The 21,691-nt window shown below is 36.9% G+C and overlaps 1 protein-coding gene across 2 annotated transcripts in view; it reads left to right on the top strand.

The window, feature by feature from the left end:
* Positions 1 to 21,691, top strand: part of FNIP1 (folliculin interacting protein 1) — a 132,633-nt gene that overhangs the window by 102,915 nt on the left and 8,027 nt on the right. For both annotated transcript variants that reach the window (XM_030869715.2, XM_030869713.2), the window contains 5 exons: positions 2,207 to 2,353; positions 3,239 to 3,408; positions 6,230 to 7,646; positions 8,458 to 8,626; positions 13,396 to 13,593. In XM_030869715.2, the coding sequence (XP_030725575.1) occupies positions 2,207 to 2,353; positions 3,239 to 3,408; positions 6,230 to 7,646; positions 8,458 to 8,626; positions 13,396 to 13,593 (2,101 nt within the window). The remainder of the gene's footprint in view (positions 1 to 2,206; positions 2,354 to 3,238; positions 3,409 to 6,229; positions 7,647 to 8,457; positions 8,627 to 13,395; positions 13,594 to 21,691) is intronic.

The raw sequence follows: 21,691 nt of genomic DNA, 5'->3' as shown, positions 1-21,691 counted from the left end.
TGTCTCTTTTCTTTCATGTTTTTCTTCTCTTTTTCTGACTTTATTATTTTCTATTTCCTCTGGAGTCATTTTGTGTGTGTGTGTTTCTGTCTTTCTGTTTGTGCCCCTCTTTCCTTGGAGGCTTTCTCTATATATCAATATTTTGGTTGCCCATTAAGAGTGAGAGTGAGGCACCAAAATACAGAGTGGGAGTGCAGATTGGAGAACCTCACTTTAGAGCAGTGTTGCTCAAATTTTTTTCATTTTCACAGCCTGAAGGAGCATATTTAAACATTTTTCCCCATACTTGCTGCCTCTGCCATGGAATTTTAATATCACAAGATTTACTGTATATCTGTTTGTGTATTGTGAAAGATTCAAATATCAGGGAGGGTTTGGGCATGTCATTTCTCTGGGATGGTCAATTGCTACATCTGCTCTCCTATCTTTAGTTATTCTGTGGGAAAATGGGGTGGAGGGTAGGGGGGTCACCAACCATTTATGGCCCTTGAATTAGTCTCTTAGTTTATAGTCCTATATAGCTGCTGCCCTCCTTTTTAGCAGGCACTTTTGAGTCCTTAGACTCTTCTTGCTTCAGTGGGGTAAATTAGCTCCTCTTTGTACATCCCCCTGCCACCATGAGCACCATAACCCATTATCTTCCTCTACCCTAGTACTTCAGTTAACATTCTTCTCTGTGTTTTGTCTTCTAGAATTGTATTAAATCTGTAATTTTAATTTTCACTAAAGTTCCTCTTCAGTTCTATTTGTTGTAGTGATTCATTTGTTTTTAAATCATTAAGTAGTGTTCATTTGGGGCATTAGAACTGAAAGGGGATACACATTTGTGCTCAGTTTTCCATCCTATCTGGACATCTTTAATAGTCTTTAAAAAATAAGCATTTTCAATATCGCTAGTTTATATTCGTCATATTTATCTCTGTAAGATACCTGTAATTTTTTTCCATTCATTTATTTTTAAGTTCTCAGCAGTCATTTTATGCCCTACTAAAAATTCATTAATGTGACCTGTATTTGTCACTTTTATTTATGGTAATGTATCATGTTCATATTGGGTTGAGATTTAATAAAACTTGTACAAGCAACAGAATTCTTTTCCTTTTTTGAATTCTGGGTATTAGAAAATTATACTGAGGTAGGTATCAGAGCTTTGTGGAGATCTCAGAGAACTTTCTAGAGCTGTACTCTCTAATACAGTAGCCATTAGCCACATGTGGTTATTTAAATTAATTTAATTACAACTAAATAAAATTTTAAATCCAATTCCCCAGTCACTCTGGCCACATTTCAGGTATTCAGTAATCACATATGGCTAGTGGCTACCATGTTGGACAGCACAGATATAGAACATTCCTATCATTGCTGAAAGTTCTGTAAGACAGCACTATTCTAGAGAGTAGAAAGTAGGACACCATTCTGTAGCTTCTAAGAGATCGACTAGGTTCTTAAGCCCCAACTTTGCAGGAGTTGCTTCGTGTGATGAGTGTATAGGACTCTGCTGAACAGATATTAATGTAAAAGGAAAAGAATTGACATCTTAAAGGTATCCTTTAAAGCCGTTAGTAAAGAGTGCAAGTCACAAGACTAGCTATTATCTAAATAAATGCAGGAGACAGCCAGAAAAGCACTGTGATAACTGCATTAATCCTCTTTTGTGTTGATTCAAGGGAAAACTTCAGAAAATTGAGTCATATAGCATGCATATATAGTGTCCTCGTCATTCTTCAGAACTTTACTAAGGAGTCTCAGCATAGGCAATAAAATGATGCTGATAAACTGTTGTTGTGAGTGGATATTATCCATAAGCTATTACCCCACTTAATATTTTTGTTTTCTATGTTGATTATTTGCAATATATTTAGGTATAGCTTATAACCTTGGAAACGTAGAACTGGAAAGGTTCTAGAAATTACCTAGTCCTTTCCTTTTATAGGTAAGGGAAACTGATGCTTAAAGTAGGGAAATAATTTACCCAAAGGCACACAGCCTTTGAGGGCAGAGCCAGTGCCAGGACCAACACATTTTGAGGTGATGTATAAAACCTTTCCCTTGGTACTATGCTGATGACAAAGAAAGAAAGACTTGATTCATTGTCTTTCTCAAAAGCTTTAATAATCTAGATGTAAGACCCAAGCCGGCAACATTATTATTAAGAGTATGTAATTCTGGGAACTATGAATTTTATAATGTATTTTCCTCTTTTTAGAACAACAATTTGTAATCTTTACACAATGCCACGAATTGGAGAGCCTGTCTGGCTTACAATGATGTCGGGGACTCCAGAAAAGAACCAGCTTTGCCATCGTTTCATGAAGGAGTTCACTTTTCTAATGGAAAATGCTTCCAAAAATCAGTATGGCCCGCCCTTCCTCCCTCCCTCCCTTCCTTCCCTTAACTATCTTAGCTATTGTTTACTATAACTAGATATCTAGATTGTGATCAAGTTCAAGTACAAAGGTGAAAGAATTAATCATTATCTTTGGAATTATTTCATATTATTAATGAGCAAGACAGAATTATAAAAGATAACTAAGATAATTACAAGACAGGGTATGGAAGAAGACCAAAGAACCTTATGAATGAGAAACAGTAAAAATGTCTTTAATTGTGTGTTAAATTAAAATTCCTGACATCTTACAGAACTCTGTGAGGCTTCCCATTTTTCGTGAATTGTATCCACGAATGCGGTTTCATTCTATAGAAAAGAAGTTTAAAAATATATAGGGAAGTGCCAGGATTCCAATAATACATTTTTAGTGTGGTACTTTATCATATTGTTTTCTTTTAATCATCAAATTCTTAGAATCTAGATGAGTAATTTGGGTGTTTTTATTCTCTTTGATGGTAAAGTTTTCTTAATATGTTCCTTCATTTTCCTTTTCAGTAATTTGGATATGTATAGACTTCCTGGTTGATTCATTAATATATGTGTATTTTAAACACTGAAAAGAATCCATAGTTTCTCAAGTAAAATGGCATTTTTGTTTTTTAATTATGAGTAGAAATAGCTCCTTGTGAATGCTGTCTTTATTTTAAGGATTTTTCTTTTAACTTCTACCCAACCAAAAAATTTTATTAACTTTTGTTTTCATCCTGGTGATATACCTATCCTTCCTTCTATCCTCTCGTTTTTTATGATGTTTGGCCATGTACCCTCTCTGCTTTATTCTGTCACTGAATTTTGCTTGAGGTTTTATGAAAGCAGATTAGAATCTGATAGGATGAATTTTGTTTTCAGATTCTTGCCAGCACTCATTACTGCAGTTCTGACCAATCATCTTGCCTGGGTTCCAACAGTCATGCCAAATGGACAGCCACCTATAAAAATATTTTTAGAAAAACATTCCTCTCAGAGTGTGGACATGTTGGCAAAGACTCATCCGTATAACCCACTTTGGGCACAACTGGGTATGTATTCTGAAAACCCTTACATTTATGCATTATACTTAGACTTTTGTGTAACTGTCTGGAGTTACTTTATGGCAAAAATAAATAGAGAAAAATTAAGTGCTCTCTTTTCCCCCTTCCTTTCTAAAGCATTTCTTCCTTACTTGTTATTTCATAACTGCTAAATTGTGTTATCCCCATCTTATGTTTACTATCATTCCTTATAGTGACCTGCAGCTGGAACAAAAGGAGCAGGATGATGGCTGGTTTATTAGTAACTTCAGGGTCTTCAGGGTGTTTTGTGTTAGGTACTTTGCCTAGAAAGAATGAATCAACGAAGTCACCTATGATCGCTAGAATAAATCTGTTTAACTGAGAAGCAGTCATTGAGGTTTCCATTGTTCCACCTTTGTTTGTTGAGTAATTTTTGAAAATCTTTCTCTTAGTGCTTGGTACCCCACTAAATAAATGGGTAACAGGAGAGAGGGGTTAGTTGATGAGTTGACAGTTATTAGGAAGTCAGTGTAGCATGGTGCTTAAATTTAAGCATAAGCTGTGGAGTCAGGCAGACCATGTTTGAATCACAGTTTCCCTATTTATAAAGTGGGGATAATAGTAAATAGTACAGGGAGTTCCCTGGTGGTTTAGTGGTTAGCATTGGGTGCTTTCACTGCCTTGGCCCGGGTTCAGTCCCTGGTTGGGGAACTGAGATCCCACAAGCCGTGCAGTGTGGCCGAAAAGTAAAATAAAATAAATAGTAAATACTTCATAATGTGAAAAGTAAATGAGATACTGTGAGAACAGTGCTTAGGACAGTGGCTGGTAAATGTAGTTGCTGTTACTCCAACTCTTAGTCTATTGCTATTTGGTGATGTGGGGAGGAGTATGGTGAGAATGTTTTGGTGACCTGGTAGAAACTTAAACTTCCTTTAGGTTGTTATGGTGAGTGAGCTTGCCAGGCAGATTGTAATGTGGCTTATTAATTCATATAACCAACCAATGTCCCTCTCTCATTCCTACTCTTTCTATTTCTTCTCTCCCTCCCTCCCTTTCCTCCCTCCTTTTCCTTTCCATATATATTTTGATATATATGTCAAAATGTATATGCCTCTGAAACCATCACCAAAATCAAGATGGTGAACATATTCATCACTACAAAAGTTTCCTCATGCCCTTTGTAATCCCTCCCTCCTATTCCTCCCTACTCTGCCTGTTCACTGTTCCTTATACTCAGGTAGCCACTGGTCTGCTTTCTGTCACTGTATATTAGTTTGTATTTTCTAGACCTTTATATAGATGGAATCATACACTTAAGTGCTTTTGTTTGGTCTGAGTTCTTTCATTCAACATAATTATTTTGAGATTCACCTATGTTGTATGTATTAATAGTTCATTCCTTTTTAATGCTATGTAGTATTTCATTGTATGAATATTAATTTACCTTTTTCAAACCAAGTAATTCAATAGTTTTTTTTTTTAATTTGAACATTTCAAATCTGTTTTCAATTCTACAGTCATTTATTGAATGCACAATATATCTAAGGCTCTGTGCAAAGAACCCTGGAGGGTATAAAGATGAATGATATCTAGTCCTTGCCTTTAAGAAGTGACAGTCTTATACTGTCACTTATATGTGGACAATAATGATAATTCAAATAGGAACTATAAGAAATAAAAAGTTTAGTGGGAGTTCAATTAGGGAAGCTTACTTTTGTCCAAGGGAGGATGCTTGGGTGGGAAACTTTGGACTGGCAGAAATACACAGGGAAGGGAAAGTACATAGCATGAGTAAAGGGGTCTAGGTGTTAAAAGTGCTGAGCACATTCAGGGGTCCAGTTTAAGTGGGACTTTGGGTGAATAAAGGTAAAATAGGGAAACTATCAGAAGATAAACCTGGAAAAGTAAAGTGGAACCAGTCATGAAAGACTCATTTACCATACCAAAGCAGTTTCAATTTATTTGGTTGTTAGTGGAAACCTTGGGAGTAGTTTTGAACAGTGGCATGATGGTACTAGAGCCAGTTTCTTAGCCAGAGGAGAAAATTTATCTTAGTACAGTCTGTAGTATATTATTTGAGACCTATTTATGTTTGTTCCTTTAAAAAGTGTGGGGTTCTTATAAAGTAAAAATAGAAATTCTTTAAATGGGTATACTGACAACTTGCAAAACTTGAATTAAATCCCTCTCCTCCTTTTCTAAATGTAATGGCTCTACATGTGTAATATGGATAACAGAAGTGAAAATGAATCACAGGGCTAAATGTGTTGCCCTTTTGGGTCTATCCTGAGTACCCAACCCTCTAGGGAATGGAATGGAAAGGAAAATGGGCTTTTAAAAACACGGGAGCTAAGGTGAGGTCTTTGGTAGGGCAGCAACCGGCGAAGTTCAGGAATATGATTTAAATCAAGGAAGGTTAAGTGTGTGATGTGACTACTTCAGCTCTGTTCCATTTCACTACTACTCCTTTCCTCTCCTTGGTCCCCAGCAGATGTGCTTTTGCACATAATACTTCAGTCAGTACTTCTCCACCCATATAAAGTGCTCTGCAAGGGAACTGGCACAGAGCATGTTCTTGGTGACTTTCACAACTGACTGTTTGCTATGGTTTCAGCACCTTATTAGCAGCTGCTTAAGGAGGAAGGTAGAAAGCCTATCCATTCACCATTCTCTTTGGTTAAGACCATTCATCTCATCCTAGTCCTGAATAATCACTAACCTATTAAGGAACCAAGAGTAAAATCTGAACTACCCCTCATAAAATAATAGTGGGTTTCTGATAATTGAAAATAGCCTGCTTAGTATGAGTAGAGGATGTGTCCATTAACTTATTTTTCCATTTCAGGAGACTTGTATGGCGCTATTGGCTCTCCTGTACGGTTAGCAAGGACTGTGGTGGTTGGTAAACGACAAGACATGGTCCAGAGGCTGCTTTATTTTCTTACTTACTTCATAAGATGCTCTGAACTTCAAGAAACCCATCTTTTAGAAAATGGAGACGATGAAGCCATTGTTATGCCAGGCACAGTAATTACAACCACTTTAGAGAAAGGTGAAATCGAAGAATCTGAGTATGTGCTTATTACAATGCATAGAAACAAAAACAGTTTGCTCTTTAAAGAGTCAGAAGAAACAAGGACTCCTAATTGTAACTGTAAATATTGCAGTCGTCCACTACTTGGGCAAAATATAGAGAATGTTTTGCGACAAGAGAGAGAAGATATTCAAAACAGCTCTAAGGAGCTGCTAGGAAATTCAAACGAGTGCCGAATGATTTCTCCTTCTTCTGACTGCCAAGAAGAAAATGCTGTTGACGTTAAACAGTGCAGAGATAAATTAAGAACTTGCCTTGACACCAAGTTAGAAACAGTTGTTTGCACAGGATCTGCTCCAGTGGACAGATGTGCATTGTCAAAGTCAAGCTTAGAGCCTGCAGAGGAATCATGGCAGAATGAGGAATTGCTAGATTCAGGTAATCACACAGGTAAAGTGTTCAGATCCACAGGAATGGTTGTGGAAAAAAAACCTCCAGATAAACTTGTGACAGCTGCATTTTCTTGTGAGGCAACCCAGACAAAGGTTACTTTCTTGATTGGGGATTCTATGTCACCCGACTCAGATACTGAACTCCGGAGTCAGGCAGTAGTGGATCAGATTACCAGGCATCACACCAAATCACCGAAGGAGGAAAGAGGGGCTGTTGATCAGCATCAAGAAACTGCACAAACAGCTAAATCTGGAGAGCCTGATATACTGAACATGGTATCTGGAGAGCCCTGTGAACTTCCCTGCTGGAATCATTCAGACCCCGAAAGCATGAGCTTATTTGATGAATATTTTAATGATGATTCAATTGAAACCAGGACTATTGATGATATTCCAGTTAAAACAAGTACAGACACTAAAGAACACTGCTGTATGTTAGAGTTTTCAAAAAGATTTTATACAAAAAATAGCAAACAGAGCAATGAATTTTGCAAATGTGTAGGAACAGTTCACCAAGATTCATGTAAAACCTGCTTTCCTCAGCAAGACCAAAGAGATACACTCTCCATTCTTGTCCCCCATGGGGATAAAGAGAGTTCAGAGAAAAAAGTTGCTGTGGGAGCTGAATGGGACATTCCAAGAAATGAAAGTTCAGATAGTGCCCTTGGGGATAGTGAAAGTGAAGATACAGGTCATGATGTGACTAGACAAGTAAGCAATTATTATGGAGGAGAGCAAGAAGATTGGGCAGAAGAAGATGAGATACCTTTTCCTGGGTAAGTACGAAGTTTTAGCCTTTTATAGAACCTGTAAAAATATGTACCATTCTTTTGTTTAGCTCATCTCTGAAAGTTGGTAGTAGCTAATACAAAAGAAGAGACCATTGTTCTGGACAAATACTCTTTTATTATCACATGCTCCTACTTAGAAGAAGGATTAAAGGCTAAGCCCCACAGGTGCCCCAGAAAAGCTTTGTGAAGGCATTAGAGAAAAGTTGTGTTGGTGTGTGGGAGATGGCTTACTGCCTAGGAGTTTTCATTTAGCAGTGAGTTATGCTGCCCAGAAAGGACCTGTGCTGAGCCTGACAACTAGGGAGAGGTAATCGCTGAGAGAAGGTAGGAAATAGCTGTTAGAAATAAGTTTGGAAATAAGAGGAAAGCATAGAATGGATACTCTTGGTCAAGAATACAAGGAAAAGATTCATACATGAGAAATGTTATATACCAAGCTTTGGGTTTGTGAGTTATTTATACTTGGTTTTGGATGATGGTTTCCATAATTTGATTGTATTAAGAATGTGTTACATACACAAGGGACAGCATTCCTAAAGTCTGTTATGAAAGATTTATGTTCACCTCATTACAGAGTTGTCCATTACAGACCCTTTTTGGATAGGAAGGAGTATTTTGTGGTCTCATTGAGCCCTTAAGCCAGTTTTTATTTAAGGATGATTTTACTATTAGTATATTTTATAAAGAATGATGGTACTGGAAATGTGGACTAGTAGAGTCCAATTTTTTGTGTGTGTGTTGGTAAAATATATTTATTACTGATTAGGTATGCCTTCTTTTGGAACTTTTCTTGCAGGTCAAAGTTAATTGAAGTGAGTGCTGTTCAGCCCAATATTGCCAACTTTGGGAGGTCCTTGCTGGGTGGCTACTGCTCTTCTTATGTGCCTGACTTTGTTCTTCAAGGAATTGGGAATGATGAGAGGCTCCGTCAGTGTTTAGTGTCAGATTTGTCTCATGCTGTGCAGGTAAGTGACCTTCACTGCTCTTAAATTTATTTAGGACGAACTCTGTTAACCAGTATAACCCAAAATTGCCTTACTTTTGTAACACTTCAGTGTGTAATACAATTGTTGTTCTCTAAATCCATCACTTTATATGCAAAAACCTGCATGTTTGTACCTGTCATTGTGAAAGCAAGTAGAGAGTTCCAGGAATCTATCAAACTGGAAATTAGAAAATACTGTATGTATTCATAGATGTTCATCACTAGGTTATTTATAATTTCAAAATATTGCAAATGCTTAAATGTGAATGGAATTAATTTTCATTGCTGGTATATAGTACAATTGATTTTTGTATATTGCTGTTGTATCCTGCCACTTTGATGAACTCTTTTATTAGTTCTCATAGTTTTTTTGTGTGGATTCTTTAAGATTTTCTACATACAGGCTCATGTTATCTTCCTTTCCAGTCTGGGTGCCTCTTTTTCTTTTTCTTGCCTGATCGTACAGGCTAGAACCTTCAGTACAGTGTTGCATTGAAGTGCTGATAGTGGACATCCTTGTCTTGTTCCTTTTCTTAGGGGGAAAACATTGAGCCTTTAATTATTAAGCATGATGTTAGCTGTTAGATTCTTATAAGATGCTCTTTATCAGGTGGATAAAGTTCCCTTCTATCCCTAGTGTTTTGAGTTTTCTGTCCCCCACGCCCTTAAATCATGAATGAGTGTGGGTTTTTGTCAAATACTTTTTCTGTGTCTATTGAAATGATCGTGGGTTTTTCTTCTTTAAACTGTTAATGTGATAGATTACATTGATGGATTTTTAGATGTTAATCCAATCTTTGTATTCCTAGGTGGGAAAAAACCCACTTGGTCATGGTATGTAGTACTCATATAGCATATTAGTTGACTTTTGTGTATGGTGTAAGATAGTGGTCCAGTTTCATTCTTTTGCAATGTGGCTGTTCAGTTTTTTTTTTTATTAATTAATTAATTTATTTATTTTTGGCTGTGTTGGGCCTTCGTTGCTGCGCGTGGGCTTTCTCTAGTTGTGGCGAGCGGAGGCTACTTTTCGTTGTGGTGTGCGGGCTCCTCATTGTGGTGGCTTCTCTTGTTGTGGAGCATGGGCTCTAGGCACGCAGGCTTCAGTAGCTGCAGCACGCCGGCTCAGTAGTTGTGGCTCCCAGGTTCTAGAATGCAGGCTCAGTAGTTGTGGTGCAAGGGCTTAGGTGCTCCACGGCATGTGGGATCTTCCCAGACCAGGGCTCAAACCTGTGTCCCCTGCATTGGCAGGTGACTTCTTAACCACTGTGCCACCAGGGAAGTCCCTGTTCAGTTTTTTAAGCACCATTTATTGAAGAAACTGTCCTTCCTCCATTGTATATTCTTGGGTCCTTTGTCATAAGTTAATTGAGCATATATACATGGGTTTATTTCTGTGTTCTCTATTCTCTGTTGCTCAACTTTTAAAACAACTTTTCTTCATTTTATTGTTATAAATAACACTGATACTCTTGCTGTGTTTTATGAGTTTAAGATGATTTCTTTAGGCTAGATTCCCAGAAATGAAGTTACTGGCCAGTTTTTAAGATTAGAAGTATTTTCATGTTCTTGTTGCATGTTTTGTAGTTTCTTTTCCAAAAGACAATACTAGTTTGAACAGCAGTTTGTAATGTCCCTAAAACCTGTTCCCTTTACAACATTGGGGTTCTCTCTCTTCTTTTAAAAAAAAGAAAACTGGCTAGTTTTGAGGAAGGTACACTGAAGTTGATTTGGTACATTTTGAGTTTAAAAGTGCATTCTGCAAGGCCATGTTTGAATGCCTAGAAGGCAATTGAAAAAATCAGGTTTTGTAATGTGGTGGAGATCTAGGAGTATCTGCTAGAGAGGAGATACTTAAGGATTTGGGAGTTTATGTATTGAGATTCTGGAAATGCCTGGGAGAGAAAAAGGGCTGGTAGGATTGTGGATACATTCGTATTGTAGAAGTTATGGAACTCAGAGAAAAAGGTTTAAAAAATATTAAGCTTTAGATTCACTGAATTTAGGTTCATATGAATTCCCATTCATGTACTTTAGATTCATATGAATTCCCATTCATATACTTCCTATTTTGTGACTCGGAAGTATTTGAGGCTGGATACAAACTTAGTATTGTGGAGGTGACTACTATAATATGTCAGTTGAGAATATGCTCCCGTGGGGTGTAGGCTGTTTTTTCCAGAAGTTGATGATGAAGTGAAAGGACTGAAATTGGTTCAATTGAAATTTTATCCAATTAGGACATTGCTTATAATAATCCATTGTGTGAAAACAAGCAATTTCAGAATGAATGACTGGCACTGCCACCTTTTTTCTTTAACAGCTCCTAAAGTGAGTTTGATTTGGATTATTTCTAATCTCAAACTTGGGATTTAGACCCTTCTTTCTTGGGAAACTACTGATGTGGGCTCATTTTCCTTTTTCTTACCAAAAAAATAGCTTTTAAAATCTTAGCCACGTGACTTTTTGATTGAGGAGCTATAAAGTTAATTTCTAAAGTGCTTTTTAACCCTTTAAAGTAAAAGGTGTATTTCATAGCAGTTTCCCCATTATCGGTTTAGACATTTCCTTGTGAGGATAGTAGATGAACACCCATCATAATTCTCATCTCCTAAAGATGCCCACTGCTTCTGAAAGTAGTATCTTCCTTTAACAGTTTGTTTTCCACTTTAATTATTTGATCATATCTCCTGTCTTATTTTTCTTTTATAACCACAGAGGTAGTTATGTTAAATATATATTCACTATTGTTTCTTAAAAAAGTAAGATATACCTTACATCTTTAGGTATATATACCATTTCCAAAATTGTGTTTCAGTAATGAAGTTGATGAATAGAAAAATGTTATATCCTTGGTAAGAGTTGAATAAGAAATATTTAAGTACGATTTTATAAAAACAAATATAAAGTTTAGAGTTCCATGGAAAGTCTTCACAATGTATCTTTCCACGCTTCTTACTTGCCATTCTCTTCTTCCCCACTTCTCCATATCATTTTTCACAAATTTGGTTACATCCATCTACTTCTATCTTCGAGTCTTCTCTTGATATTCCCTCTTACAGAATTATCCATATTCCTCTCCCATTTTTCGCTAAGAATCCTATTCATCCTATTCAGTGTCGTATCCCTATGTCCCTTCCACTGTGTAACTACCAGTCACACAGAACCCACTCTTGCCCTCCTCTGGTACCACAGCACTTGGTTACTATTTTGTCCATTACACAAGTATTTTCATAGCCACATGTATTTATCTCCCTCATAAGACTGTGAGCTCCCTTCTCTTTGTTTCCTTAGCATTGAGCAAAAAGCTTTATTCAAAGTGGTTATTAACTGGGCAAAGGGATATCCTTTGGGGGTGCCAAACTTGGGTTTATCCAGGAATAAACTTACATTCTTGCTGTGAAATTTTAGTAATAGTAAAAGTTATAAAGGAAAAAGGCCATTGGGTTCAAGATTGTAGTTTATATTTCAGTCTTATTGTTGTTAATTCATTTGTCCAGTGGTGAAGAAATCCTTACCTTTCCAAATACAAAAAAAATTAAAGTATTGAGCATTTCTTTCTTATGGTGGTGCTGTGTACTTAATTGTCATTTTTGGTCTTTGTGTGTAAACTGTGGGAAACCAAAGGCACAGCCATATGCCTGTGGTCCTTTTATCCGTATATGTGAGTTAAAAATTTTTTTTTCACTATGTGTTAAATTTTCTAATTATAAAAGTATCCTTTAGGTGAATGCTTCTGATAGAAATTTAAACAATATATACAAAGCAAAAAGTAAAAATCCTTCTTCATACTCTTAATATTCCATACTTCTTCACAAAGATCTTTATGATAGTTTGATTTGAGTATTTTCATTCTTTTTTTCTATACATTTGCATTTAGATATAGATGGGAATTTTTTTAAAAAAAAATATTTATTTATTTATTTTGGCTGTGGTGGGTCTTAGTTGTGGCATTCGGACTCTTAGTTGCAGCATTCATGCGACATCTAGTTCCCTGACCAAGGATCAAACCCAGGTCCCCTGAATTGGGAGTGCAGAGTCTTACCCACTGGACCACTAGGGAAGTCCCCTGATTTTTAAAAACATAATTGGGGTATTATGTGTATGTGTGTGTGTGTGTGTAGTGACTTTTTTTTTTCCATTTAACCATGTATCCTGGAGAGACATGTTAGTACCTGTTGATTTGTCTCCTTTTGAACGGTTATATCCACACTCTGGATATACATCTGTAAAACAGAAAAAACCTGGCATACGTAGCCAGGAAGGGATAATCAAGGGATGGCCTCTGAGGTGCTCAAGGAAATTAATGCCTGACTGGATGGGGTAGTTAGCACAGAACCTTATCATTGACTTCTTCATATGAATTTATTTCCTACTGATTTTTAAAATATTTAGCTCTCTCAAGGTAAAAACATTTTCTTTCAGTTGCCTGGCCCATAGTTGGCACTCAGTAAATTTGTTGAATGAATGAATGATCAAAATACTGGTGAAATTCAAGTTCTGGATTAAAGAATACAAAGTTCTGGTAATGAACCTCTACCTGTGATGACTTCTGTAAAATATCTCAGGGTATTTGTTATTAAGTTACTTTACTATTTCACTCTTCACTGTCAAGGTTTCTTTGGCAGTAGCTCTCAGAATTTCATATTCTTTTATTTTGTTTTTGTCTAGTATCTTTTCCTTGCCCATCCCATTAACATTATCTTTGAAAACTTTATTTATCATAAGATGATGTCTTCTTTTTTTCCCCAGCATCCAGTATTGGATGAACCAATAGCAGAAGCTGTCTGTATTATAGCAGATATGGATAAATGGACTGTTCAAGTGGCCAGTAGCCAGAGACGAATGACAGATAATAAATTGGGAAAGGAAGTGTTGGTTTCCAGTCTTGTTTCCAATCTGCTTCATTCCACTCTTCAGCTTTATAAGCATAACTTGTCTCCAAATTTTGTAAGTATTTGTAAGGCTTGAATTACTGTGAGCACTGTGATAACTAACTTAACCCTGTTGTTATGTATGTGCCTACATTGAATACTACTGTTAGCTTCATCATTGTTTTCCTGAAAGAAGGTGTTATGGACTGAATGTTTGTGTTCCCCTAAAATCCATATTTTGAAGCCATAACTCCCCAGTGTGATGGCCTTTGGGAGTTAATTAGGGTTAGATTAGATCATTAGAGTGGGGCCTTCATGATCGGATTAGTGGCCTTAGAAGAAGAGGAAGAGAGAGATTGTGCTCTCTCTACCATGTGAGGACGCAGGAAGAAGGCAGCCATCTACTAGCCAGGAAGAGAGTTCTCACTAACACTCAGCCATGCTGGCACCCTGATCTGATCTCAGACTTCCAGTCTCCAGAACTGGGAGAAAATAATTTTCTGTTATTTAAGCCATTGAGTCTGTGGTACTTTGTTGTTGCAGCCCAAGCTGACTAAGACAGAAAGGGATGTGTACGTGTCTATATAGTCTGTGATTTCAGCAGCCAGAATTTAGTGCCTTACTTAGTATCATGTGAGGTATGGCAATGCAACATCCCTAAGCTCTGTGCAGAATGCCAGTGAATTCTATATCCTCATTTTTGTGTTAGGACTTTGGATGATCGCTCTTTATAACACTGGTAACCTCTTACTGAAGACATCATTTCCAACTTTCAAGATTCTTTCCTTTTCTTGTTAGGAGAACTATAATATAGTATAGTTAAAAACCTTTGTAGATCAACATGACAAAGGCCATATATGACAAACCCACAGCTGACATTATACTCAGTGGTAAAAGACTAAAAGTTTTACCCCTAAGAACAGGGACAAGACATGGATGCTCACCTCCACCACTTTTATTCAACATAGTATTGGAAAGTCGTAGCGAGAGCAGTTAGGCAAGAAAAAGAAACAAAAGGCATCCAAATTGGAAAGGAAGAAGTGAAATTATCTCTGCTTGCAAATATGATCTTATACCTAGAAAACTTAAAGATTCCACCAAAAAAACCCTGAGAGAGCTAATAGATGAATTCAGCAAAGATGCAAGATAAATCAGCATGCAAAGATAGTTGCATTCCCATAAGCTAGGAATGAACAATCTTGAAGAGGAAATTAAGAAAGCACTTACAATAACATTAAAAGAATAGATTACTTAGGAATAAATTTAACCAAGGAGGCAAAAGACTTGTACACTGAAAACTACAAAACATCTCTGAAAGAAGTTAAAGACATAAATAAATGAAAGATATCTCATATTCATGGTTTGTAAGACTTAGTATTATTAAGATGATAGTACTGAGATGAAGTTGGAGGACTCACACCTCCTAATTTTAAAACTTAATACAAAATGACAGTAATCAAAACAGTGTGATACTAGCATAAGGACAGACATAAAGATGAATAGAATATAGTATCCCCAAAATAAACCCTCACATAATATGGTCAATTGGTTTTTGACAGGGAAGCCAGGACTGTTCAAAGGGGAAATGAGTCTTTTCAAAAAATCATGCTGAGAAAACTGGATATATACATGCAAAAGAATGAAGTTGAACCCTTACTTTATTATGCCATATACAAAAATGAACTCAAGCTTAAATCTAAACTTAAACCTAAGCTCAAGTACTAAAACTATAAAACTCTTTAAAGAAAACATAGGGGGACTTCCCTGGTGGCGCAGTGGTTGAGAGTCCGCCTGCCGATGCAGGGGACACGGGTTCGTGCCCCGGTCCGGAAAGATCGCACATGCAGCGGAGCGGCTGGGCCCGTGAGCCATGGCCACTGGACCTGTGTGTCCGGAGCCTGTGCTCTGCAACGGGAGAGGCCAGAACAGTGAGAGGCCCGCGTTCTGCAAAAAAAAAAAAAAAGAAAACATAGAGGATAATTTTCGTGATATTGGATTTAGCAGTGATTCCTTGGAAGTGCCATCAAAAGCACAGGCAATATGGGCGTCCGGAGCCTGTGCTCCGCAGCGGGAGAGGCCGCAGCAGTAAGAGGCCCGCGTACCGCCAAAAAAAAAAAAAGCACAGGCAATAAAGGGAAAAATAGATAAATTGGGACTTCAGCAAACTTAAAAACTTCTGTGTATCAAAGGACACTATCAACAGAGTGAAGACAATAGACAGGAGAAAATATTTGCTAATCATATATCTGAAAAGAGATTGATATCCAGAATACATAGAGAACTCCTACAGTTCAACAACAGCAAAGAAACTACTCAAGAATAGCCAAAGCAATCTTGAGAAAGAAAAACGGAGCTGGAGGAATCAGGCTCCCTGACTTCAGACTATGCTACAAAGCTACAGTAATCAAGACAGTATGGTACTGGCACAAAAACAGAAATATAGATCAATGGAACAGGATAGAAAGCCCAGAGATAAACCCACACACATATGGTCACCTTATCTTTGATAAAGGAGGCAAGAATATACAATGGAGAAAAGACAGCCTCTTCAGTAAGTGGTGCTGGGAAAACTGGACAGCTACATGTAAAAGAATGAAATTAGAACACTCCCTAACACCATACACAAATATAAACTCCAGATGGATTAAACTCAAAATGTAAGGCCAGACACTATAAAACTCTTAGAGAAAAACATAAGCAGAACACTCTATGACATAAATCACAGCAAGATCCTTTTTTGACCCAACTCCTAGAGAAATGGAAATAAAAACAAAAATAAACAAATGGGATCTAATGAAACCTAAAAGCTTTTGCACAGCAAGGGAAACCATCAACAAGACAAAAAGACAACCCTCAGAATGGGAGAAAGTATTTGCAGATGAAGCAACTGACAAAGGATTAATCTCCAAAATTTACAAGCAGCTCATGCAGCTCTGTATCAAAAAACAAACAACCCAATCCAAAAATGGGCAGAAGACCTACGTAGACATTTCTCCAAAGAAGATGTACAGATTGCCAAAACACATGAAAGAATGCTCAACATCAGTAATCATTAGAGAAATGCAAATCAAAACTACAATGAAGTATCAGCTCACACCAGTCAGAATGGCCATCATCAAAATATCTACAAACAATAAATGCTGGAGAGGGTGTGGAGAAAAGGGAACCCTCTTGTACTGTTGGTGGGAATGTAAATTGATGCAGCCACTATGCAGAACAGTATGGAGGTTCCTTAAAAAACTAAAAACAGAACTACCATATGACCCAGCAATTCCACTACTGGGCATATACCCTGAGAAAACCATAATTCAAAAAGAGTCATGTAGCACAGTGTTCATTGCAGCTCTATTTACAATAGCCAGGACATGGAAGCAACCTACGTGTCCATTGACAGATGAATGGATAAAGAAGATGGGGATCCCATATATACAATGGAATATTACTCAGCCATAAAAAGAAACGAAATTGAGTTATTTGTAGTGAGGTGGGTGGACCTAGAGTCTGTCATACAGAGTGAAGTAAGTCAGAAAGAGAAAAACAGATACTGTATGCTAACACATACATATGGTATCTAAAAAAAAAAAACTGGTTATGAAGAACCTAGGGTCAGGACAGGAATAAAGACACAGACCTACTAGAGAATGGACTTGAGGACACGGGAAGGGGGAAGGGTAAGCTGGGATGAAGTCAGAGAGTGGCATGGACTTACATATACTACCTAATGTAAAATAGATAGCTAGTGGGAAGCAGCTGCATAGCACAGGGAGATCAGCTCGGTGATTTGTAACCACCTAGAGGGGTGGGATAGGGAGGGTGAGAGGGAGATAGATGCAAGAGGGAGGAGATATGGGGATATATGTATATGTATAGCTGATTCACTTTGTTATAAAGCAGAAAGTAACACACCATTGTAAAGCAATTATACTCCAATAAAGATGTTAAAAAAAAAACCAACTCAAAAAATAGGCAGAGGACTTGAGTAGACATTTCTCTAAAGAAGATATACAAATAGTCAATAAGCACATGAGAGAATGTTCAACATCCATTAGTCATTAGGAAAATGCAAATCAAAGCCACAGTGAGATACCACTTCACACCGATAAGGATGGGTTTGATCAAGCAAACCCTGAAAATAAAAAGTATTGGATGCGGAGAAATTGGAAGCCTTGTGTGTTGCTGGTGGGAATCTAAAATGGTGCAGCTGCTGTGGAAAACAGTTTGGCAGTTCCTCAAAAAGTTTAACATTGCATTGTCATGTGGTCCAGCAAGTCTTTTTCTAGGTTTATAATCAAAATAACTGAAAGCAGGGACTGGGACAATTGTATGGTAATGTTCACAGCAGTATTAACTTGCAGTAGACAAAATTGGAAACAACTCGTGTCCATCAACAAATGACGTGTAATACATAGAATGGAATACTTCAGCCATAAAGAGGAATGAAATTATTATTATTATTTTTTTTAAATATACATATTACCACGTCTGTCCCTGGCAGGTCTTAGTTTTATTTTATTTTATTTTTCTTCACATCTTTATTGGAGTGTAAATGCTTTACAATGTTGTGTTTGTTTCTGTTGTACAACAAAGTGAATCAGCTATATGTATACATATATCCCCATATCTCGTCAGAAAGAGAAAAACAAATGTATGCTAATGCATATATATGGAATTTTAAAAAGCAGTACTAGTGAACCTAGTGGCAGGGCAGGAATAAAGACACAGACATAGAGAATGGACTTGAGGGCATGGAGACATGGGGGAAGGGGAAGCTGGGATGAAGTGAGAGAGTAGCACTGACATATACACACTACCAAACGTAAAATGGATGGCTATTGGGAAGCTGCCGCACAGCACAGGGAGATCAGCCCGATGCTTTGTGACAACCTAGAGGAATGAAATTCTGATACATGATACAACATGGATGGAACGTTACAGTAAGTGAAACAAGCAAAATACAAAAGGACAGATATTGTGTGGTCCCACTTACATTAGGTATCTATAATAGGCACATTCATAGAAACAGAAAGTACACAGAGGTTCCCAGGGGTGGTGGGAAGGAGGGCATGAAGGGTTACTGTATACTGGGTACAGAGTTTCTATTTGGGATAATGAAAAAAAGTTCTGGAAGTGGATCGTGATGATGGTGCACAACATTGCCAATGTACTTAAATGCCATTGAATTGTATACCTAAAAATGGGTAGTGTGGTAAATTGTGTGTGTGTGTATATATATGGATGAATTTTATTATAAACATTTTATAGATTTTTTTTTCGCTTAAGTTATTTTCAGCCTACATGAGCATTATACCACAAAATATGTACCACAAAACAATGTATGCCAAGAAATACATTCAATTGTTTTTTCTGAAGAAAAACAAAATGTGTTTTTCTTAGAAGCTTTAACAGCAGCTGGTTTCCATTGGGAAGAAATACTCTGCAAGAATTTAGTGTTTTAGCACCTGCAGCTCATGCCTTTTTCCTCATACATATATATCATCCATTCACATGAAAAATCACCTATTAGTGAATTGATCAAGTTAATTGACAATAAAAAAAAATGTATATGTTTTAGTTTTTAATATTCCAGCTTAGAAACATTTCTAGTAAGGCCTATAGAGCACTCTCTGTGAGCTGTTGCAAAGTTTTTTTCTTTTGCTCTTCACAGGAGAATGCAGCCTTTCTAATTTAAATACATTTGTAATGTATTAATTTGAGTGTTTTATTTATCAAATTTGGAATAAAAACGTATTTTTTTAAGTTCTGGATATGGGTAGTGGTGATACTTGCACAACATTTTGAATGTACATAATGCCTCTCAGTTGAACGCTTAAGTATTTAAAATGGTAACTTTTATATGTAAAATGGTAAATTTTATATTATGTGTAATTTACCACGGTACAAAAATAACTGTAGACTCTAAATCTTTGATATGAGCTAGAGAAGGTTTACACTCCTTTAGCTAAGATTGCATGCTTTAAAAATGTGCTCCAGAGGGCAGACAGCAGAAGCAAGAAGAACTACAATCCTGCAGCCTGTGGAGCAAAAACCACATTCACAGAAAGATAGACAAGATGAAAAGTCAGAGGGCTATGTACCAGATGAAGGAACAAGATAAAACCCCAGAAAAACAACTAAATGAAGTGGAGATAGACCACCTCCCGGAAAAAGAGTTCAGAATAATGATAGTGAAGATGATCCAGGACCTCGGAAAAAGAATGGAGGCAAAGATCTAGAAGATGCAAGAAATGTTTAACAAAGACCTAGAAGAATTAAAAAACAAACAGAGATGAACAATACAATAACTGAAATGAAAAATACACTACAAGGAATTAATAGCAGAATAACTGAGGCAGAAGCACTGATAACTGACCTGGAAGACAGAACGGTGGAATTTACTGCTGCAGAACAGAATAAAGAAAAAAGAATGAAAAGAAATAAAGACAGCCTAAGAGACCTCTGGGACAACATTAGACACAACAACATTCGCATTATAGGGATCCCAGAAGGAGAAGAGAGAGAGAAAGAACCTGAGAAAATATTTGAAGAGATTATAGTCGAAAACTTCCCTAACGTGGTAAAGGAAATAGCCACCCAAGTCCAGGAAGCTCAGAGAGTTCCACACAAGATAAACCCAAGGAGAAACACGCCAAGACACATAGTAATGAAATTGGGAAAAATTAAAGACTAAGAAAAATTATTGAAAGCAACAAGGGAAAAACGACAAATAACATACAAGGGATCTCCCATAAGGTTAAGAGCTGATTTCTCAGCAGAAACTCTACAAGCCAGAAGGGAGTGGCATGACATGTTTAAAGTGATGAAAAGAAGAACCTACAACCAAGATTACTCTACCCAGCAATAATCTCATTCAGATTCGATGGAGAAATCAAAAGCTTTACAGAAAAGCAAAAGCTAAGAGAATTCAGCACCACCAAACCAGCTCTACAACAAATGCTAAAGGAACTTCTCTAAGTGGGAAACGCAAGAGAAGAAAAGGACCTACAAAAACAAACCCAAAACAATTAAGAAAATGGTAGTAGGAACATACATATCAACAATTACCTTAAACGTGAATGTATTAAATGCTCCAACTAAAAGACACAGGCTTGCTGAATGGATACAAAAACAAGACCCATATGTATGCTGTCTACAAGGGACCCACTTCAGACCTAGGACACATACAGACTGAAAATGAGGGGATGGAAAAAGATATTCCATGCAAATGGAAATCAAAAGAAAGCTTGAGTAGCAATACTCAGATAAAATAGACTTTAAAGAATGTTATAAGAGACAAGGAAGGACACTACATGATGATCAAGGGATCAATCTAGGAAGAAGATGTAACAATTATGAATATATATGCACCCAACATAGAAGCACCTCAATACATAAGGCAACTGCTAACAGCTATAAAAGAGGAAATTGACAGTAACACAGTAATAATGGGGGACTTTAACACATCATTTACACCAATGGACAGATCATCCAAACAACATTAATAAGGAAATACAAGCTTTAAATGACACAATAGACCAGATTTAATTGGTATTTATAGGACATTCCATCCAGAAACAACAGAATACACTTTCTTCTCAAGTGTACATGGAACATTCTCCAGGATAGATCGCATCTTGGGTCACAAATCAAGCCTCAGTAAATTTAAGAAAATTGAAATCATATCAAGCATCTATTCTGACCACAATGCTATGAGATTAGAAATCAGTTACAGGGAAAAAAAAATAAAAAACACAAACACTTGAAGGCTAAACAATATGTTACTAAATAACCAAGCGATCGCTGAAGAAATCAAAGAGGAAATCAAAAAATTGAGACAAATGACAATGAAAACATGACGATCCAAAACCTATGGGATGCAGCAAAAGCAGTTACAAGATGGAAGTTTATAGCTATACAAGCCTACCTCAAGAAACAAGAAAAATCTCAAATAAACAATCTAACCTTACACCTAAAAGAAGTAGAGAAGAACAAGCAAAACCCAAAGTTAGTAGAAGGAAAGAAATGATAAAGATTAGAGCAGAAATAAATGAAATAGAAACAAAGAAAACAGTAGCAAAGATCAATAAAACTAAAAGCTGGTTCTTTGAGAAGATAAACAAAATTGATAAACCATTAGCCAGACTGATCAAGAAAAAGAAGGAGAGGACTCAAATTAA

This window comes from Globicephala melas, chromosome 3 (assembly GCF_963455315.2).
Source record: "Globicephala melas chromosome 3, mGloMel1.2, whole genome shotgun sequence".
Classification (NCBI taxonomy): Eukaryota; Metazoa; Chordata; class Mammalia; order Artiodactyla; family Delphinidae; genus Globicephala; species Globicephala melas.
This window is presented reverse-complemented; position numbering and strand designations above follow the sequence as displayed.